This window comes from Spermophilus citellus (assembly GCF_964194105.1).
Source record: "Spermophilus citellus genome assembly, chromosome: 5".
In the NCBI taxonomy this organism is placed as follows: Eukaryota; Metazoa; Chordata; class Mammalia; order Rodentia; family Sciuridae; genus Spermophilus; species Spermophilus citellus.
Window position 1 is genome coordinate 163831262 of NC_138186.1, and position 22790 is coordinate 163854051.

Sequence of the window (22790 nt, forward strand, 5' to 3'; positions counted from 1 at the left end):
AAAGAATGAAGTTGGATGTTTACCTGATACAACATGCAGAATTTATTCAAATGGATCAAAGACCTAAGTTTAAGAGATTTTTAAAAAGCTATATAACCCTTAGAAGAAAACAGAGAGAAGTTTTCATGACACTGGATTTGGAAATGATCTATTGGATACAATACCAAAAGCACAAACAAAAAAAGACCCCCTAGACAAATTGGGCTTAATCAAAACTGAAAACTTTTACACATCATAGGACACAAGCAACAGAGTAATGGCAACCACAGAATGGAAGAAAATATCTGTAAATCATACATCTGACAAGGTATTGATATATAGACTGTATTTTTAAAACTGCTATAACTCAGCAACCAACAAACAAACAACCAAATTCAAAAACAGGCAAAGAGCCAGCCATGGTGGCTCATACCTGTAATTCCAGCAACTTGGCTAAAGCAGGAGAATCACAAATTCAAAGCCAGCCTCAGCAACTTACTGAGGTCCTGAGCAATTTTAGTGAGACCTGCCCCAAAAATTAAAAATAAAAAAGGCTGGAAATGTAGCTTAGTGGTCAAATACTCCTGGGATCAATCTTCAGTGCCAAAATAAAGGGCAAAATAAAGAGCTTGAATAGACACTCCTCCAAAGAAGATTTTTTTTCTTAATATTTTTAGTTGTAGATGGACACAATATCTTTATTTTATTTATTTATTTATTTATAGGTGGTGCTGAGGATCAAACCCAGTGTTTCACACATGCTAGGTAAGCACTCTACCACTGAGCTAAGACCCTGGCCCCAAATAAGATTTTTTAAAGGGCTAATAAGATGAAAAGATGCTCATCATCACTAGTGATGAAGGAAATGCATATTAAAACCATGAGATACCACTTCACATCCATCAGGTGGATAGTATCAAAAAGACAAAAAATAACAATCATCAGTGAAGATGTGGAGAAATTGGAACCCTCATACTTTGCTGTTAAGAATTTAAAATAGTACAGTTTCTGTGGAAAATAGTTTGACACATCCTCAAAAGTTAATCACAAAATTATCATAAGAGTTAGCAATTCTACTCCTAGATACATACCCAAAGAACTGAACGCAGAAACTCAGACAACAGGTGGAAACACCCAAATGTCTACCAACAGATGAAGGGAAAACAAAGTGTGGGTTGAGGACGTATATGCAATGAAACATTCAGTCATACAAAGGAATGGGATCATGGTAAGGCTATCACACAGACAAACCTTAAAAACATGCTATGTGGAATCAACCAGACACAAAAGGACAAGTAGAGCTGGAGTGCAGCTTGGTGGCAGAGTGCAGTGGATTGTTCCCTTTATAAGGGGTACCTAGAATAGGCCAGTTCATAGGGGCAACAGGAGTGAGCAAGGTTACCAAGGGCTATAGGGAGTTATTGTTTAAAGGGTGCAGAGTTCCTATTTGGAATGATGAAAAACTTCTGAAAGCAAACAGTGGCTGTGGCAGCAGGACATGGTGAGCATACAGGATGCCATCAGATGCACACATAAAGTGGCTGAAGTGATAAAGTTCATGTTGTGTATATTTTACTGCAATAAAAATATAAATTCATCAATAAAACCTTGATAATATAAGTGCAAAATTCATCAGAGGATTCACAGAAAGAATCAAGGAAATCTCCAAGAAAACAGCAAAAGAACAAAGAAATTAAAAATGAGCAAGAAAATATAAGAAAAATGAGAATTGATACAGGAGGATACCATTGAAATTAGTCAAGGTACTCCAGAAAAACCAACAGGTTACATACAGACACATATAGGAGAGGAGTTTTGTTAAGGGAACTCATTCAGGAGATTATGCGGGCCTGGAAGTCCCACCATCTGCTGTCTGCAATCTGGAGACCCAGGAAAGTCAGTAGTAAAATTCAGTCTGAGTCCAAAGGCCTGAGAACCTGGGACCACTGGCCTAAGTCTTAGAGTCCCCAAGGTACAAGAACCAGGAGCTCCAATGCCCCCGGGCAGGCGAGGATAAATGTGCCTGCTCAAGAAGGAAAAAGAATCCAATCATCCTTACTTTTTTATTCTCTCCTGGCCCACAACAACATTAGTGTAGGTATATCATTTTTACTCTGACTACTGATTTAAATTCCTCTGCTCTGAAAACATCCTCACAGACATACCCAGAAATAATGCTTTATCAGCTATCTGGGCATCCCTTAACCCTGTCAATTTGACACATAATTATTATCATAACGTATGTCTGCTTTAGTTAGCTTTTCATTGTTATGACCAATAGACCTGATGAGAACAGTTTAGAGGAGGAAAAGTTTATTTTGGCTCACAGGTTCAGAGGTTCAGTTCATAGTCGGCCAACTCTATAGCTTTGGGCCTAAGAGGAGGTAAAATACCACAGTGGAGGGCATGATGGAGGAAAGCAGCTCAGGACAGGGTGGCAGAGAGAGAGTTCCATTCCCCATGGGCAAAATATAAACCCCAAAGGCACTCTCCTGATGACCTATTTCCTCTAGCCCACAACCTACCTGCCTACAGTTGCCACCCAGTTAACCCACATCAGTAGATAAATTCACTGATTAGTTTACAGAGCTCATAATGGTATGGGAGTAGATTTCTAGTGAGTCATTCAAGAAAATTTCCCTAAGTTTAAGGACACCAACTTCTATATTGGAAGAATCCACCAGTATCTAGCATCCTCTGTCTAATAGATGGACTCACATCAAAGCCATTGTGAAACTTCAGATCCCACGAGGCAAGGAGACAAAAGAACTGAGAGACCCAGGGATTCAATCTATGTGGAATCACCAGAAATGATGAGAATAATAATCTGGAGAGGAGCATAGACTGTGGGATTCCATATTCTAATTCAGTGGCTGGGAAGTGCCGGGCACGGTCGACGGACAGCTGTCTGCACAGGCAAGGACGGAGAGATGAATGATACGTGCCAAAACATGCCTCAGATTTCCTAAGAGTCCCAGGAAGGAGAAATCACAGACATTAGGAGGAAAAGTCGTCCCTATAAATATTTCAAATGACACTTAAAATGGATCTGGTGCCATGAGTAGAATTTCAAGAAGCCCAGATGGGGAGGCAATGTAAATAGAGGCCTCTTTGGCAAAAAGAGGCAAGTGTGTGACCCCCGAAGTCCAAAAGGGCTGCAATGGAGGAAGGAGGAGGGTGGGAGGCGGAGCTGAGCAGGAGGCTGGGAAGTGGTGGAGAAGACAGTCCAAGCCTCTGTACCCCGGCAACGCCAGTGCCCAGGGCTGGCCTCTGGGCAGGAAGGCAGGACATACTGAGCCAGGCAGACAGCAGAGCCTATCTGCCTGGCCCAAATGTCAGCACCCTGCCTCTATTTATCGTGCACATGCACATTTGAGCCTTGAGTCTCACCACTCGGAGCAGACGGCTCTGGAGTCCTGTGAGGAATGAGTGGCCCTTGCCCTCAGGACACTCGGTGCTGGTGGAGAAGGAGGCGTCCTTTTCAGTAACTGAAGAGAGGAGACCAGAGCTGCCAGCAGGGTGGAGAGCCGAAGTGGAAGTCATCCGTCACGTTGTGTTAGGGAAAACACGTGCAGATGTAGGGACATGCTGACTCTCAGGAGCACCAAACAAATGGGCTGCCCTGGGAAAGAGCACTCATAAATCCCCCGCCCGTCGAGGGGCTGCGCTATGCATCATTCCTGGTCTCTGTTTTGAAATATTCCAGGAACTGGCAAAAAGAGGGGGAAGGGTCCCCCTCCCATTCCAAGCCAGGCGCTAACTGTTTTACTCCTCGATAGCACTCAGCCCACCAAAGGTGCCCACTACGGGATGGATCCAGGTGTGACAGCAAATCCCGTCAGGCTGTAAAACTGCAGTGCAACCAGTGTGTCACACAGGAGATGCCACAGCCTCCTCACAAGATCAGTGGCCATCCATCAGTTCAACAATCCTCGTCCCATCACAACTAAAGAAAGAAAGGATTTTACATAACTAATGAGCCTCTCTGCTCCTTTGGGTCACAATCTGCATTTTAAGTGTCTACATCCACAAGTGCAGTGCAAACTGAACCTCGCCGTGTCAATGTTACTGAATTCTTGGTAATTAATGGGGATTTTTCAAATTGTCTGAATCTCTATTTAAATGATTTATATAATGGACCTTCGGAGTTGCTGTTACAATCTATCACATTGTAATGAAGGAAACTTAGGTGTGTTTATTACCAATTTATGGAGAAGATGGCAACGGGAGGTGATAAAACTTTTTTGTCTCTTGGTTCCCTTGCAGGTCTAATATTCTGTGACTGGAATAAACAGGACACATCTTGACACAGCAGACACGTGTGGTCTGAAGCCAAGGGTATTTCGTTTTGGGTGCTGGCCAGTCCCTTGTGATTTATGACATTAGTTCGTTATGAATTGCTGTAAGGAAACCACCGCTCACCCACGAGCTGGTGCGCGTTTACTCTTCAATTTTCAGGAAGGAGACAGCGTGTGTACCAGGAATGATAGAACACTGCTCACTCCCCACCCCACCCCCCAACAAAAGGATGGTTTAGGATTAAGAAAAGGAGAGGCCTCTGAGCTGCACAGATGTGTTTTAGGAACACACCACACCAAAGCAGCAAGAGGAGGAACAATATCCCGCCCCCTATCAGTTAGGCTGGAGATCTAGAGGGTTAGCACAGTTCTTGGAGAAATTCAGCCTCGTTTTGGTTGAGACCAAGTTTTGGTCCAATCTCCTATGCCTTAAGTCTGTTGAGTTCAGTGCCTAATAAATGGTACTCAACAAACAGAATTCAGAGCAATCTACATAGGTTAAGTGGTACAATAAATATTTAAAAAATAAAATCAATATTCAATAAATCTTTATCTGAAGGTTATAAGAAATAGGGAGGTCTTTTGCAATTACAAGATATTAATAATATGATTTGAGGTCTTGGGAACAATACCATTTTTCATTATTTTCATATTCTAATTACCTTTCACATTCCTTAAAAATTACAAATGCACAAAATTATAATATTTCATCTGACACATTTTGAGAGAACACAAAGAAATCTCCTTTCTAAAAAACTGAAAATGCCATAAAATGATGAATAAATAACAGTATTTCCTAATTCAAGCAAGCTGGGTTTATGGAAGTATGGGTTATTCTAGACATAGGGAGTTCTTTATACAAGTATTTTTACTTTTTTAATATTTATTTATTTTTAGTTGTACACAATGCCTTTGTTTTTATTTAATTATTTTTATGTGGTGCTGAGGATGGAACCCAGGGCCTCACACGTGCTAGGCGAGCCCTCTACCACTGAGCCACCACCCCAGTGCCAAGTATTTTTACTTTAATGCAGTTGGTATCTTTATGATAAACAATAGTTAAACTTAGAAGTTACTAGTTGGTTGTATGAGGTCTGTGAGATTCTCTGCTATAACTTGAAAGTATCCCTCAAAGTCCCTGTGTTGTGATGTCATTATGGTAGAAAGGGGCTAGTCATTGCAGGAGGGGTTCATGATAAAAAAATAAGTTTGGCCCTTTCCCTACACACACACATGCACACGTCCTCCACCACCCCCCTCTCTTGCTTTCTGGTTTCTTCTACCATATGACACAGTAGAAAGACAGAAAGACCCTCACCATATGCAACCCTCAACCTTGGTCTCCACAGCCTCCAAAACTGTGAGAAATCCATTCCTTTTCTTCATAATTACATAGTCTCTGGTATTCTATTATAGCATTACAAAAATGAACTAAGGTACCCTCAAAGGATTTTCTGATTGAAGCATTAAACTCCTTACAGTATATATCTGCTGTTTTGATTCATTTGTTTTCTTTCCTCCAAAGTACTTTTCAAGTTCTTTTATCAAGACTTAATAAAATATAAACTTCTTTATTTTTGTATGTCTGAAAATGTCTTATTTTATACCAATTTATTTTTTCCTTATTATATTTATTTAGGAATGATTGACATACAATGAATGGCACCCATTCAAGTGGGTTTTGTTAAATGTAAATGCTCAGAAAACTTCACCGCAATCAAAATGCAGAACATTTCCATCACCCCTAAAAATTCTTGGTACCTATATGCAGCCCATCCTTCCACCCCATCCATAGGCTACAGATTTCTCAAATTATAGAACTAGTACAATATGCATTCTGTTGCATTTGGCTTTAACGTGACTTTGTATCTGCATTCAGAATGACTTAATGGCTTACTCATGTTGCTGTTGGTTTCAGTAGTTGTTCCTTTTTATTGCTGAGTAATATTCCACACACTCTTTACCTATTTACCATTTGATAGTTTGTGGGATTATTTCCAGGTGTTGGCCACTGTGATTAAAGCTACTGTGACCATTTTTGTGCAAACATTAGTGTGATATGTGTTTTCTTGTCTTTGGGATGGACACCTAGGAATAGAGTGCCTGAATATGACTTGTAGGTATGCTCAACTTCTTAACAAGTTAGTAAACAGATTTTCAAAGTCGTCGTGACATTTTATGTCCTCAACAGCAGTTCCACTTGTCCTACCACCTTGCTGGCACTGGGTATTTCATCTTTTAAAATTTTAGTCTTTTTTAGTCTGGTGGGTTAATATGTTTTCTCACTGTGGTTCTGTCTTTACACCTTCCTGACAGCTGATCACAATAATCATATCTTTAAGTCTTCATTGATCATTTTATTTATCTTCTTATGAAAGTGTTTGTTAAATTTCTTCTATTTGGGATCAGGTGTTGTCTATAGATCCTGGATGTAAGCCCTTTGTGCACAGCAAATATTCGCTTCCAAAGCTTCTTGTTTTCTTTTTTTTTTTTTTTTTTTAAGAGAGAGTGAGAGAGGAGAGAGAGAGAGAGAGAATTTTTTTTAATATTTATTTTTTTTTAGTTCTTGGCGGACACAACATCTTTGTTGGTATGTGGTGCTGAGGATCGAACCCGGGCCGCACGCATGCCAGGCGAGCGCGCTACCGCTTGAGCCACATCCCCAGCCCCTTCTTGTTTTCTTAATGGTATTTTTTTTTTTTGGAGGGCAAAAGTGTTTAATTTTGATATATTTCAGCTTAACATTTTTTTCCTCTTACACTTCATGTTCATTTATGTCCTGAGAAATCTTTGCTTTCCTAAGATCATATCAATTTCCTCCTATGTTTATTCTATTTACATATTTGAATGTTGCTGTTTAGGTAACCTGATAATGGGTGTTCCTGCTTTGCTTTGTGGTACTTGAGTTTTGTTGGTTGGTTTGTTCTGCACCTCCTCTGAAAACACCATGGCCAGGTTCAGAAGTCAGCCTTCAGAGTTGTTTTCCCTCAGACCTTCAAGGGGTCCTTCCATCAGAGGCACCTGCAGAATCTGCCCTCAGGCTGGCTGCAGTTCCTCCATCTTCCCCTCTTCTCTGAGCTCCTCTGGTGTGAGGTCTGGGTAGGTTTGTTCAGTTTGGTTTGTTGTTTTGTTTTCTTTTAGTTCTGCTTAACAAAATGCCTTTTTCATGCCAGGATTCATGTTTACCTTTAATTCTGGAAAAGTCTTAACCATCTTTTCAAATATTGCTCCTCTCCTATTCTTTATTGTCTTCTAGAAATATCCATCATAATGACGTGTAATCTCTCAGCTCTCCTTCCACGTCCCTCCTGATTCTGACTCTCTGTGGCTTTCCAGGTGACAGGCAAAGTCTGGCTTCCATCTCAACCTCTTCAACTACACCCAGATCAGTATTTCATTTGTAAGATCTGCTTTTTTATTTTGATGACTGTACTTTCATTTCCAAGATTTCTGATTTTTATCTATATCCACCTTTTCTTTCTTGCTTGATTGCCTTTTTTTTAATACTAGGGATTGAAACCGGGGGCACTTTACTGCTGAGTTACATCCCTGGCCCTTTATTTTATTTTATTTTATTTTATTTTTTATTTATTTTTTTTTTTTTGAGACAGGGTCTTGCTAAGTTGCCCGGGCTGGCCTTGAACATGCAATCCTCCTGCCTCAGCATCTGGAGTCACTGGAGTACAGATGTGCTCCACTCTGCCCAACCATCAACATCTATTCTTGATCCAATTGCCTGTTGAATTCATGTTTTATAGTTCTTTCTGTAACTTATTGAAGGTCATAAATGTATTTATTTTAAAGTAATTTTCCTACTTCTCTATTGTTTACAGTTTTCAGGCAGGAATTCTTTTGATCTTGTTTGAGTGTTGTTGTGTATAGGTATTGCCTACCTCATAGCCATTGCCACCTCTCTGAGGACAAATCCCGGCTGTAACCTGAATGAATGTGTCCTGCCAGGAGATCACAGCTGGCTTAAGGCATTTGTGCCCATTTGTCTCCCCTTGCAGGACGTCAATTCTCCAGGTTCCCTTGAAGCCAAGGGGATTGGGTGACATGTGACCCAGTTTTCCTAACAATATGCAATGGAGATTCTGCTCGGGGCTCCTGAAGGGATGGGGATTATGATATCTGGAGCAGCAGCAGCCATCTTACAACCCTAAGGCATAAACAGTAAACTCAACAGAAAAGCGATTGCTGACAAGAGCCTGGGTCCCTGGTGGCATTGCTGAGCTGCAAGATCAGCTTCTAGTGTTCCCATTATTACAAAAAGTAATAAGCGTCTGTGGGGTCAAGGCCCCAGTTTCTTGCAGCTTAAATCATTCCCAGTAGCACAGGAGGCTCTTTCCCTCCCAGCCTGGTGCCTCCTCCGGGGTCTCCAGAGATCCACAGCACAGAAGCATTGCTGTCCCATGCTGGGTCTTCCTTCTTCCCAACCCCAAGCCAGGACAGAAGGTGGTCCACCTCCCAGTCCCACGGGTGCTTCTGCTTGCACATCACCACAGGTAAGCAGCCTGCTCCCTGCTGGGACCCAAGTGGGTTGGCTGGAACTTTGTCAGCTTCTAATCTCATGCACAGGACACTCGGGGCCTGGCTTCAGGACAGGAGTCCCAGGGGAGATGCCCCCACTCACCTCCTCTGGTAGAGTCCCAGCTTGAAAGTCTGTGTCCTGAGGGCAGCTGTCTGCCCACCGACTCCGACCTCTCGCCCAGCCAGTGCACTTCTTAATGTTGCAGGGTGAGGTCTGGCATTCTGCAGACAGGACTACTCTTGTAGAAATCTGGCAACACGAAGAAACTAGAATTAAAAGCCAACGGGACCCGCTACCACTGTGAACATTCTGATACATTTCCTTCTAGCTGTTTTTCTATACACATCTACAAACATTTTGTTTCATAAAACCATGGTGCTAATGTAATAGATGGGGTTATAGCTTGCCTTTTTACTTAATGCATTAAAGATGCTTTACATAGATTATCTAGGTAGAGATACAGCATCTAGATCCACCCTGTTTCCCTATTCCCTATTATGGAGTCTTTAATTTGTAACTACTATACACAATGTGGCATGATAAATATTTCAAGATTTCCTTAGAAAAAGCCCTGGAAGCAAGATTACTTAAACAAAGGGTCTAAACATTTTAAATACACTTATGTACACATATCTACACATATTGCCAAAGTGCTCTTCCAACAAATGTTCATCCTCACAAACTCTGGGTATAATGTTTTAAACTTGCCAATTTGATAGACAAAAAAGACTCAGTGTTCTTTTAATTTACATGTCTTTGATACTCATAAGTTTGAACATTTTTCATATGGTAATTAGCCATTTGTCTGCCTCCCCAAGCATTTTAAATAAGATTGTATTTACTTACAACTTTGCAAAGACAATTATTTCACAAATCAAATCAAAATACTTTTTTATGCAAAGTATATAAAGCCATCTCAGAAGAGTTTGTGTTGAAATCTGTTTCACAAAGAATATCCCTCTTTTTCAGGTTGAATGTCATCTTCATTTTACTTCTGGTCCAAATTCTAATTGCACTCAATTGTTGGGTAATTTATAATCACAGATGTGGGAGAATAGATAATATGTGTATATAGATACAAGTGGCCAAATTATTTGTATATGTACATTTGTGTGTGTATACATGTATGTATATGTACCTGTACACGTATACACACACAAACAATTCACATATATAATTAACCACAGAGGTAGATGATTTATTTGTAAACATCAATATAATTATGATTTCCATAATCCCTGGTTATGTACAAACTTATTTTGAAATACATTAAAAACTGCAGTGGATACATCCATTTGGAACTTTTACCATTTTGTCTCATAAACCACAAATCAAACCTAACATGTCACTTGGAATGGACTAAAGACAGCTAGGTCTTTGATTTAAGAGTCTCCACTCTCAGTGATAAAGCAGTCGGCCTTAAATTGTGCTTATGGAAACTGAAATACTGAATTATTCGGAGAGATTATTAGGGGGAAATGGCCAGATCACAGGTAGATTTTGAGTGAAGTTATGAGGAGATGGGGCACTCCTCTGCAGAGAGGAACAAGAAGGGCTTGCTCTGGTGACAGCAGGGGAGACAGTAACGTGTGAAGGCTTGGAGAAGCCTGGCTTGGCTCCGGGCTCAGCCAAGCCTGGGGAACATTCTTACACAGGCTCCTGGACATCTCTAGAGATAATGGGGTTAGAATGGTAGCCTCCTCAGAGTTTCTTTGGGGATTTAAAATCGTGCATATACACGACATTTTCTTTTTCCATTCATCTGTTGAAGGGCACCTAGGTTGGTTCCATAGCTTAGCTACTGTGAATTGAGCTGCTATAAAAATAAATTCTACTGTCATGTATAACTAAAAAGAACCAATTTAAAAAAAGACCCAGGAACACAGGCACCACAAAACAAGTTGTGAAATAATAGTGAGAGAATTTTATTTTAAATAAAATATGTATGTGTGCAAAATTTTAAAATCTTTAAATACACTGCTACACTGAAAATAAAAATAAAAACATGCATAAAGCAACTCAGCTCAGGGCCCAGCTCACCTCAACAATGACCTCCAGGAGGGGGATGGGGTGGAGCCCATGAGCAGGGTCCAGGCCCACAGGCAGGCACCTGGGTGGCAGGGACAAGGTTCCCTGTTGCAGAGGAGCTTTAGGGCAATACTTGAAGTGGCTGAGTCCCTTCTACAATGGTGGGTGACTAGATGAAAACACCAAACACCTCCCACCACTGTGCTGAGAACATCAGGTGGAAAAGGTTTTACTGCAATGAGGAAAACTCCGGGGCACAGGGGGAGGGGCTGGGGCCTTGTAGGATACACAGGACCTGGGCATCCAGCTCCAGGCCAGGAGTGGGAGCCAGGCAGGTGCGCCTGGCCAAGATGTGTCTTAAGGGTAACTTATCGGCTTTGAGATGGGCTCTGGAGGTAGCTGGGAAGTCATTAAGCTTGCATGCTGCATTCCTGGGCTGTCCTGCGGCTGGGCCTGGTCCTACACTTTGCACAAACTCTCGGGCATCACTGTCTGCATCCAATGGGGGCCCAGCTTCTCAAAGGAGGCTTTTCTTCACGATGGAACCAGGCCCTCTCTGAGGTTTCCTGATGCATCCTGGTGTTTTCACACTCCAAGACCCGGCTTTTCTAAATTGTAGTCACAGCTTATAAGGGTTCACACATGGGTCTGCCCAATAATGCACCTGGAGGAATACTCAGGAGTCACCAGATCTGTAGATTTTATTATAATAGGGTTTGCAAGTCCATAGTGCTCCCCAGGTAAGCAGAGAAACCCTGCTACCTGAACCCCATCCAAGTCAGCAAATGTAGATTTGCCTCCCACTTGCCAAATTTAGGTGAAAGTCTCATGTTAACTCAAAGTTAGGGGAAAGGCTCTACCAGGCTTTGTTGATTTAATATTTGAAACAGTTTTTTGTTTTGTTTTGTTACCTGGAATTGAACCTGGAAGCCCTTAACTACTGAGCTACATCCCCGGCCCTTTGTATCCTTTTATTTTTATTTATTTATTTATATTAGGGCCTCACTAAGTCACTGAGGCTGGCTTTGGACTTGCGATCCTCCTGCCTCAGCCTCCCAAGTTGCTGGGATGTGTGCCACTGTGCCCAGCTGAAACAGTCTAATTTCCAATTTGCTTCCTTCCTCCTTTCATGTGTTCCTTTCTGCTTTTGCACATGCCATGTTATAGAAACATTCATACTATTAGGCCAAGTTCTCAACATCCTTCTTCTCCATCTGTGGAAGCCTGGGGAAAATGACACCAAACAGCAAAGATGAAAATCTGATCTGATCTATCAGCCACTGTCCTAAATGCACCTCTTGATCATTAACAAAGAATCAACCCAAGGAACCCGGAGCTATTCTCTCCATTGTTTTCCTATCAATTTTGTTTCTTATGAACTTTTTCATGTCTACAGAGCAAGTTACAAATTCTCCCTCAAAACAGGCTTGTAGGACCCAGGTCTGGCTAAGTGGAAGAGCAAGGTGTCTATCACTCCAAAGCCAATTTTAATCATTTAAATTTGAACTTTACCTAGATGCTTCTTAAATAGGAGAAAATTATGATGGGGTCGTGAAGCGTCTACGTGAGAAATGTGTGAAAGTTCAATCTTGTGATCATAGTTGCCTCATCTATAATAAGATGGCACTGACATTAATCTCACCTGCTTCGTAGGATTTTGCCAAATGGGTGTGTTTGTGTGTGTGTGTGTGTGTGTGTGTGTGTGTGTGTGTGTACACAGAGACTCACTGCCTAACATGCAGTAAATACACAATTATTTTATCTCCCTCTCTGTTTCTTCATTGTTTTGATCTATTTTTTTGAAACAAGAAAAAGGGATTGTTCCCCAGAGAGCCTTGAAAATTCATGATCTCTGTGCGTCCCACTACCACACCTCCAATTTCCACTCGGGGACTCCTCGGAATCTCAGCTCTCACCTTGCAAGGACATGGGCTTGCAGCCAGAGGTACTTAATAAACCTTTACTGGTGATGAGCCAATATCTGTCACATTGCAGCAGCTTTATGGACCTGCCTCACTCACAAAAACAAGAGCCAGAGCATGTGAAATAACAGCCAGAGGTTCTGGCACGCGCTCTCTGGACTCCACCAGGACCACCTGCCAGGCACCAGCGTTTTTCTGGTTGTCTCCCAAGCCCATCACCTTCTCCTGGGGTTCTCCTAGCACTCTCTGGATGGGACCGAGGGCCAGGGTCTGCTTGGTTTTGTGGCCCATTTAGGATCCATCTTTTTAGCTTAACTTCTCCCTTGCTCATGATTCTGGCCTTTACCCTGCACTCCCTTGTGCTGTGACCACAGAGAAGCTCTGCCCTCCCACTGCTCTGTGCAGGGGAGGGGACCAGACAGTCAGAAACTTCAGGACATTAGTAGGTGTGGCTGAGTCACAGAATGCACTAGAACAAGTTCTATGAAGACTGAATGCAGGAGCATTCTAGATGAACTGGAACAAGCAAGGTTTGAACTGCTCATCTGCAGGATGGGTCATCTGGGTTGGAGCCAGAGCATGAGTGCAAGCCCAGGAAGGTTCAATGAAGAGCTGGCATGTGGGGCCAAGAATCCAAAGATAACCGAGCCCGGACTGCCTCAGCCATACAGACATGCCTTCAGCCAAAGATCCAAAGCCAGTCCAAACCCAAGGTCTGCTTTAGCAGGGGAAGAATAGGTGATCCAAGAGGTCTAAACAGGCACGCAGGTGGTATCCAAGGAGATGACCCAGAAATAGGTCTAGGAGGTGGAGGAAAGGACAGAAACCTGGGCCCTGGGACAGACTGGTCTTTGTAATCACGTTCAAGGTCATGATCTGAACACGGAAGACAGTGTGGGGCCAGGCCTCCCCAGAGGCCCCTGCAAATGAAGAACAGGGTTGGCTCAGAGTTGAAGCAGCCACAACCTCTAGGGTTAGCGAGATGGATACAAGAGCAGGTACCAGGCAGGTCATCCATACTGTGGCTCCCCGTCTGAGTCAGGCCCGGCTTCAGAAGGTCTCATGGTCCTCTTTAAGGAGTTGCATCTACCAGGGCCCAGCCTGCACCCAGCAAGCCAATGAGCAAAAAGCCTAGGAGACTGAGATTTCCGAATGGGTCCCTCCTCAGCCACAGCAGGCATCTTGTCTAAAGAGTGAGAATTGTTGGAATCAGGGGAGAATGTCAGAAGCCAAGGAGAGTTTCTAGGCTTGTTTCTTGGAAAGGGAGCAGGCCTGTCTGAACCCCAGGCACTCCGGAGTGGCTGTCACTCCAGACTTCCCTCCCCTAGGGGTTTGGACCAGCAAGAAACAGTAGGAAGCTTAGTAAGACACAAAACAAGGTTGGAGGTGAGAGGGCAGCCCCAGCACCCACAGGCTGGAAGGCAGAGTGGGCCATAAAACTCACTATGGCACCCACGCCTGTTTCCCGGCCTACAGCTGTCTTACCACCACCCAGTGACAACAGCGCCCAAGGCTGGGCATCCTGAAGAGGCCATAGTTGTCACCAGGGCACATTCTCACCGCACCCTCTCCACCACAGGGGTGGGGATACGGGAACTCCTCAATCCTGGCTTCTCATTCGCCCTTTATTCTTATCTATTCAGGACACTTGGGCCACTTGCAGTGAGATCTTTCACCAAAATGGACGACAGCCACTAGGAGCCCAGCTGCTCATCTCCCAGGCTCTGACTGTGCCAAACTTACACCCAGCTTTCTCACTAAGTTGAGATTCAACTTGTGCCTTGACTCTAGATTCTGACAAGCTGGCTGCCCTCACCGGAACGCCTATCTCCACAAACACAGGGCTTCTGGAAAGCTGGCGCTGTCGCTCCCGTCCCCTGGGCCAGCAACTGTACAATGACAACGCTCACTGCTGCGGTACTGTGACTCTCCCACCACAGAACGCTGCAGAAGGGAAAGAGGAAAGAACTCATAACTAAAGAAGCGCGTCCCTAGGAGCCTAGCACCGCTGAGCTCCTGATGTCTAAGATGCTTTGGATTGAAAAGAGGCATAACGTGTATTAGCATTCTCAGCAAAAGCACTTTAGCCAATTCTGTTTTCATATTCCTCAACCTGATTCCTTCGAAAATGAAAGTAAAAATAAAGCACTACTCCTTACAATTTCCTCAAGGCCTTGGAGTCTGGATTAAAGAAAATGTACTGACTTTGCTGACCTTGGCAATGGCGTCCAGGGGTTGGGGAGAGGGAGTTGCCGCGCTCAGGCCTTGCTTGGGTCCTAATAGCCCAGCTTTGCCTGTGCTTTCGATATTTTCTTTCAAACTTGCCATTTTGCTGTTGCAGCTGGGCTTGTCAGTTCTCAGTGCTAATGGATTGTGATGGGGTGTCAGGGGAAGTCAACAATCAATGCTTGAAAAAATGGTGGGGGTGCGGGGGCCCGTCACTGCTGACATGGCCAGGAATGGAAATACAATGACTTGCTTTTGTGGAAAAACAGTCAAGAAACTGTGCTGTGTTTTGCTTTTTAAGATCAGTGTAGATTTTTGTCCTTTGAGGACTGGACTCTCTGCCCTTCCCCCAATTTCAGTTTGACTATCAAAAACACCGTCTCTAGTTTTTAAATAACCAATTTACAACATAGTTAAAATGGGTGATTCATGTTGCAGGTTGTAGTTATTTCTTGCAGGAAGATGAAACGAGATAGGGAAATGTCCACTGAAGCGGAGGCATGGAAGAAATGGTATGAAATGGCTGGGCCACCTTTGAAGCAGGCCTCTGTTAGGAAAACTCATTTAGATCCCAGTGCTGTGTGACATGAGAACACCATTAGAGTAATACTTGGCGTGGGGATGCTAATGTGAAAACATCAACGCCTGACTGCAGTTTACACCAGGGCAAGAATCTCATGGAAAATGTTTCCACTAATTCAGTAGAGCCCTGTTATGATGTTGGCGTCAGGATGCAGGAATGATATCTGCCTCAGATTGCTCTGGTCAACTCGAATAGCAGGGCCTTCATGTGAGGACTAATTTGAACAAGAATCACATGCAACATAATCTGTGATAGCAGAACACTTTCTAAGTGAAAGTTTGTTGTACTTATGGATGTGAATGATATTTATGCCAAGAATCCCAAAGTGGTTATTAAGTAAAATTATTCCAAGCTGACTTTATATAACACTTGAGTCCCTGAGAAGTTTTGTGTAACTTAGAGAAAACTCAGAATTGCATCCTGATCTATTCATTTTGTAAATTCAACGCTGCATAGATCAGGTTTCCTTAAAGGAAAATCTGTCTCTATTCTCTTAGTTACAGAGAAAAGTGTAGACAGAAAGGGTCTAAAGTTGTAAAAAAATGAAAAGCTCTGTGACCCCCCCACCCATGCTGTTTTTCCCCTCTCTATACTTCGAGATCCTACCCGCCTTCTATTACTTTCCTTTTTCTCCTTTTTGTATCATCAGAATCTTACTGAGCATATGGTATTTTAAAAATCAGAGCAACATAGCACAAGTGTAATCTTTTAAAATACCACCCACCAGGAAGGTAGAGCAGGTGTGCTTTCCCTGTTTCTCCCACGAATTACAGCTGGAAGCGCAGGACATCAGGACCTGTGTGCCTATAGAGAGAGCGGGAGAAGACTGGACGCTGGAAAGAAGGAAGCGGGCTGAGCAGAAACCTTGGGACTCTTGAGGAATGACTGCGCTGGGCTTCCCTCCGGCTTCCGGGTTTCTTTTGTCCTGTATATCACAGACCTGCCCCTGAGGAAGCTGGCAGCCCTGAAATGCCAACAGATACACACAAAAAATGGCCCAGAGAGGCCTTCCCTCTTTAACCAAAAGCCCAGCTGAGCTAGATGGAAAACATTTAGACAACACCTGCTGTCCTCCAGCCCCATGCCACAGGAACCTGGCCTCACCCTGCCCCAAGTGGCAGGAGAGCCTGGACCTCACCTTGCCAGGCTCTGAGATGTGCCAACACCCCGTCAGGGTCATGGCAGAGAAGATGGAAGAAGTAGTCAGGACATGGGACATCTTCCTCCAGCCAATGACACGCAGATGAAAAAGCAGAAACCCTCACAAGAGTGACAAGGGACCACAACCCTACCTGCATCAGTGTGACCACCCAGACAAAATGGAAACCCCACCTATCACAACACTCCCAGTATTAAATGGTAATTTGAATAATCACATAACTATTCAGAAAATCCAGTGCATAATTTTTAAAGTCCCAACTATAGGGTCTTGATTTAACATTCGAACAGCCATCTTCAATGTTAGCCACCATCTTAGGAGATAAGTTCTGCTTTCCTGTACTTCCTCTTACCCGAACTCCCCTGTCCCCATTCGTGACCTACCCCATGGTACCATAACCTGAGCCAATCCCAGAAGGACAGGCCCCTTTGCTCTGGAAAGCCCCATGGTGCCATGGCCTGAGCCAATCCCATAGCGCCACAGCTCCAGCTCCACCCCTACCCCACAAAAGCTGAGCTCAGGACATCTTGGGGCCTCTCTCTCCTACAGAGAGAGGGCCTTTATTTGTCAGCTTTGAATCTCTGCCTGGCCGCCGTCCCTCATCTCTCGCTCGCCTGTCCCCTGCTTTCTCACTTTCCTTTCACCAACCAAAAAAATCTCTAAGCCCAGATGGTTTCACTGAGAATTGTACCAAACACTGAAAGAAGAATTAATACCAATTTTATGTTAACTCTTCCAGAAAAAGAAGGAGGGAACAATTCCCAATTTATTTTGTGAAACTAGTGCTACCCAATCCCCAAAACAGCACAAGAAAATACAAAAAGACAGTTTAAGAAAAAAGAAAACTGAAGACCAATATTCTTCATATTAGAGATGCAAAAACATAAAAACATACATACCTGACCAACGGGGATGCAGGTCTCATTCAATATTCAAAAATCTATCAGTGTAAACCACCCTATGAACAAGTACAGAAAAGTCACAGGATCACATCAATCAATGCAGAAACGCATTTGAAAAAATTCCATACTCATGATTGAAAACAAAACAAAAACAGAAAATAGCATCCACCTAGGTCTTCTATCACCAATTCCCTTTCTCCATTTACTGGCTGTATGACGTTGGGCAAATTATTTAATATAAGTTTCAGTTTTGTCACTTGATACAAAGGGGGCAAAGAGTATAGTAACACAGCCACATCAATGTTTATAGCAGCTCAACTCACAATAGCTAAACTGTGGAGCCAATCTAGGTACCCTTCAGCAGATAAATGGAAAAAGAAAAAGTGGTATATATACAAATGGAATATTACTCAGCTTTAAAGAAGAATGAGATTATGGCTTTGGCCAGCAAATGGATGGAGCTGGAGAATATCATGCTAAGTGAAATAAGCCAAGCCCAAAAAACCAAAGGCCAATTGTTTTCTCTGATATGCAAATGCTGATTCACAAGAAGTGGGTGGGGCTAGGGAATAATAGAGTTACTTTGGATTAGATAGAGGGGAGCAAAGGAAGGACAGGGGTATAGGGGTAGGAAGGATAGGATAGGATAGTAGAATGAATCTGACATTATTACCCTATGTGCATACACTGCACAACTGGTATGATTCTATATCATGTATGATATGTCAAAACACATTCTACTGACATGTATAACTAATTAGAACAAATTTTAAAATATTTTTTATAAGACAAAGGGGGCAAAGACAACACCCAGCTCACTCAGCTGTTTGTGTGTGATTATAATGTAACTAATGAAGTAGGCTTGTTGATCAACATTAGAAGGAATGGCTTCTCTCTGCTTTGGTACACTGTGAGCAAGCATTCATATTTTGCCTACAAAGTCAGGTAGGACCGTTGGAGTTCGAGAATCTGCCTACAATAGTATCTGGAAGTGCTTTTTACTTCAGAAAGATATAAAGAACACAAAACATAAATTGTGGGTAAATAAAGTAAAAACGAAATGAGTAGCATGTATATTTTACTCTATGATTAATTTAGGCAATTTTATATATAATAAACAAGAAATGCTATCTAATATAATTCTGGTATGTGTTGCTGTACACTGCTTATCATTTCAGGGTAGGAGAAATTGAAAAGTTTTAACCAAAAAATAATAACAATATTAACAATAACGAAAGGACACATCTGGTCTGGTTCATATGCCGTTTTCTCTTGCATTTTCCAAATTTTGCTAATCCTCTTCTACATGTCCAATGAGTTCCTTCTCTGTGTCAAGTTGTACAGAGTAGATATTGCCTGTCTCATTGTCCTTATTCCTGTTTGCAGAGAATCCTTGGACTTTGCTGGTGCACATGCCACATGTATAAACTTATTGGTCAAAATTACCACTGCAGCCTAAGCTACCTACTGCAAAAATGCCTGCCTGTTATCACGGTCAGCCCTCTGTGTTCATGGGTTCTGCCTCTGTGGATTCAGCCAACCACAGACTTAAAATATTTGGGGAAAATATTGTGTCTGTAACTGAACATGTATAGGTTTTTTTCTCATGTTACTGTTCCCTGAACAATACAGAATAACAATAATTTACACAGCATTTATATCCTTGGCTACTATAAATGATCTAGAGATGATTTAAAGTATAGAGGAGGATGTGTTAGGTTATATGCAAATACTTTGACATTTTATGTAAGAGATTTGAGCATCCCTGGATTTTGGTATTTTCAGGTCCTGAAAGCAACCCTTACAGAAGCCAAGGGACAACTGTACTTATTGCCACAGGATGACTTCCCTCTCTTCTAGGGCAAGCGATTACAGGTATGCTCTGTGACCTCTGCTTAGAGTTCTGCTCTGCCAGTCTCTGTGCCCTGCATCTGGACTTTCCACAATGGCACTGTGCAGTTAATTTAGGCAATTTTATATACAACAAACAAGAAATGCCATATAATATAATTCTGTGTTCTGGAGGGTATTGAAACTTTTAACCAAATAAAATACTAATCTGAACAACAATGAAAGGAGGTCTTCTAATCTGAGTAAGGGCTGATTCTGCAGTTTTGACAAGAGAACCTTTCTACTTAGGGTCAAAGCTAAAAATAGATTCCACTGCCCCCTACTGCACAGCAACATCTATATCTTGCCATTTGGGGTATTTTGATTAAATATCATCCCTACTTGCAGGAGTTCAGAAGATTTACTATTTAGTCATTTTAGGTTTATCATGGTGTCTGCCATAAATGCTCAAAAATATTGAGTGAATAAATAAATATGTATTGGCACCACAGGCTGAGCAGACCTGCAGGATCGCACACACGTACCCACACACACATCAAACACCTAAAAATGTCAGATAAACTTTTTTTTAAATTCATACTCAGAATCAATAAAAGGAAATCCCCTGATGTAAGAAATAAAGAAAGAGGTGAATGGGAACTGAAGCCAAATAGATGACAGAGGTGTTGTAAACAGATATGGCCTAACAGGTCTGGGCCTCCAGTTTAACACTTACACAGGAAAAGGAGACGAAGACCTGGGCCCATGCAAGGCACGGAGCTGAAACTAAGCTCCTGTATAAAAGTTGGAGTCATAAAGCTTTGCCTGGACTGTGACACTGAATTTAGAAGCTCAGCACATTGGTTTAGAGTATCAGCAAAGAAGCTTACCATCAGCTTAGGGCAGTGAGTAGAAAAAGACATCCATAGGAAGTCGGAGCTGCATGCCTGCTATACACCTAATACAGTGTTCACACGTGTATTACCTACATACTGAGAGAATCTCAGCTGAAAAATCAATACAAACATGTGTAGCACATACTCATGGGCATATATCCAAAAGAATGGGAGATGTGGGTGTAGCTCAGTGGTAGAGCACTTGCCTGGCATGGCGGGCACAAGGCCCTGGGTTTGATCCCCAGCACAGAAGAAAAAAAAAAGTAAACAAAGCAATTGAAGGCAGGGTCTCCAAAAGATATTTGGACATCCACGTTCATAATAACATTATTCACAAAAGCCAAAAGGTGAAAAAAACCCACATGTCCACTGGTAGAGGAACAGATACATAAAATGTGGTATAAACATACAAGAAATATTATTTAGTCTTAAGCTAAGTGAACTAGACCAGTCAGAAAAAGACAAATACTGTATGATTTCATTATATGGGGTACCTAAAGAAGTCAAATTCACAGAAATAGAAAGTAGAATATTAGTTGCCAGGGGCTGTGGAGAGGAGGAAATGGGAGTTGTTGTTTATGGACATAAAGTTTCAGTTTTCTAAGATAAAAAAAGTTCTAAAAATTAGATGCACAACAATGTGAATATATTCAACACTTAAAAATTGTTAAGATGGCAAACATATGTTATATGTATTTAATTTTTTAAAATGGTTCAGAACCACTGAAACCCATTAGGACCCAGAAGGTTAATAAAAACCAAGACTATCTAGACAAGAGCACAGTCAGGAACCTGTGTCACTGCAGGACACAATCCCTGCCAAAAATGAGCTCACACTCAAAGATGAGCTCACATTCAAAGATGAGCCCACACTCAAAAATAAGCTTACATATTTAAAGATGACAGACACTATCAGGAAACAAGTCATCATGGAAAAATCAGCAGAAATGGCAGAGGGAAAAATCTGTTCTCCAGGAGATATGGACAATAGAAAATGTTCCTACCCAAAATATAAAAGATGGTCTATACACCATAATGAAAAAGTAGAAAATTGAGTGGGAAGCAAAATGTAGCATTAAAAAATAAAAGGTGAACTAATAGGAATTCCAGAAATAAGATATACTGTCATTACAATTTTTTTAAATCACTAGATGGGTTAAACACTGGTCTAATGAACATGGCTAATGAATCTGGAAGAAGGGGGTGGGGAACAATATGCTTTATTCAGCCCCAAACCTTTTCCAATAATCCTATCTACTTGATTATTAAAGTCCTCCTCTGCTGAGGTCACCTTCTGGTGAGCATTTACATAAGTCACAAATATCTTCACTTCCTTTGCCAATGATTTCTGAACCATGACCAAAGATCCATTCCACAGCAAGATACAAAATCCATCAGTCATCCTCTTGTTCATTCTCAGATATTCACTCTTTGGGTCAAACACCTTTTTTTTTTAATCCCTGAAGATATGAATATGAATAAGGCAGATAAGGTCATCCCATTTCTGGTTCTAGTAGTTTATTATCTAGCAGACCATAGACATAAATAAAATAGTCAATAAATAGTAGTTAGTATCTGAAGAAAAAATAATACAGAACAATAAGAGAGTAATGGAGTAGGCCCCTTAAGACTAGCATTCAGAAAAGACTCTATACAGGTGCATTTAGCTGAGCTTGGATGAGGAGGTGACATTCAACCAAAGAGGAGAATCAAAGACAACGGCTTTGAGAAACGAGAAGAGAAAACTCTTTGGACTACTGTTTACGATGGACATAGGTAGAAAGAAAGGCTAGGACGTCCCCTTCAACCACAGTGCACAAGATGCCACAGCAGAGCTGCACCCAGTTATTTTCATTACCAGATCACTGTGATATTGTAAAATAGATGTATTTCCCTATTTCCTGGCATAAAAGCTACTAAAATCCTCAGAATCTCCAGAGTGTGTTTTTTATATTCTAACTAGATGACTGGTGGCTGGCAGCCCCTATGAGGCTTCAGGATGGGAACTGGTCTCAAGAAAGACTAAGACATGATTTAGGGGGTTGGAACTTTCCAGCCCCAACCCCTAAACTTCATGGATGGGAGAAGGGCTAAAGATTAAGTTGATCACTGACAGCCAATGATTTAATCAATTATGCCTATATGATGACACTTCCACAAAAATCCAGACTGGGTTTGGAAAGCATCTGGGTAGCCAAGCGTGTGGAGGTTGCTGGTGGCATACTGGAGAGGGCATAGACGCTCCACGTGCCCTCTCATGTGGCTCACCCTCTACATCTCTTCCCTCTGGCTGTTCCTCTGTATGGTATCCTTTCTAATCAACCAGTTTCCCTGAGTTCAGGGAGCTCTCCTAGCAAATTAATTAAGCCCAAGGAGGGGGTCATGGAAACCTCAATCTATAGCCCACTAGTCAGAAGTATAGACGACACTCTATTA

The 22790-nt window shown here is 42.1% G+C and overlaps 1 protein-coding gene across 1 annotated transcript in view; it reads right to left on the bottom strand.

Annotated features, from left to right (window-relative positions):
- The window catches only part of LOC308649644 (uncharacterized protein), a 180712-nt gene that overhangs the window by 118135 nt on the left and 39787 nt on the right, over positions 1 to 22790 (bottom strand). Inside the window, exon 3 of the mRNA XM_081295370.1 lies at positions 8911 to 9057. Coding sequence (XP_081151496.1) covers positions 8911 to 9057 — 147 coding nt within the window. The remainder of the gene's footprint in view (positions 1 to 8910; positions 9058 to 22790) is intronic.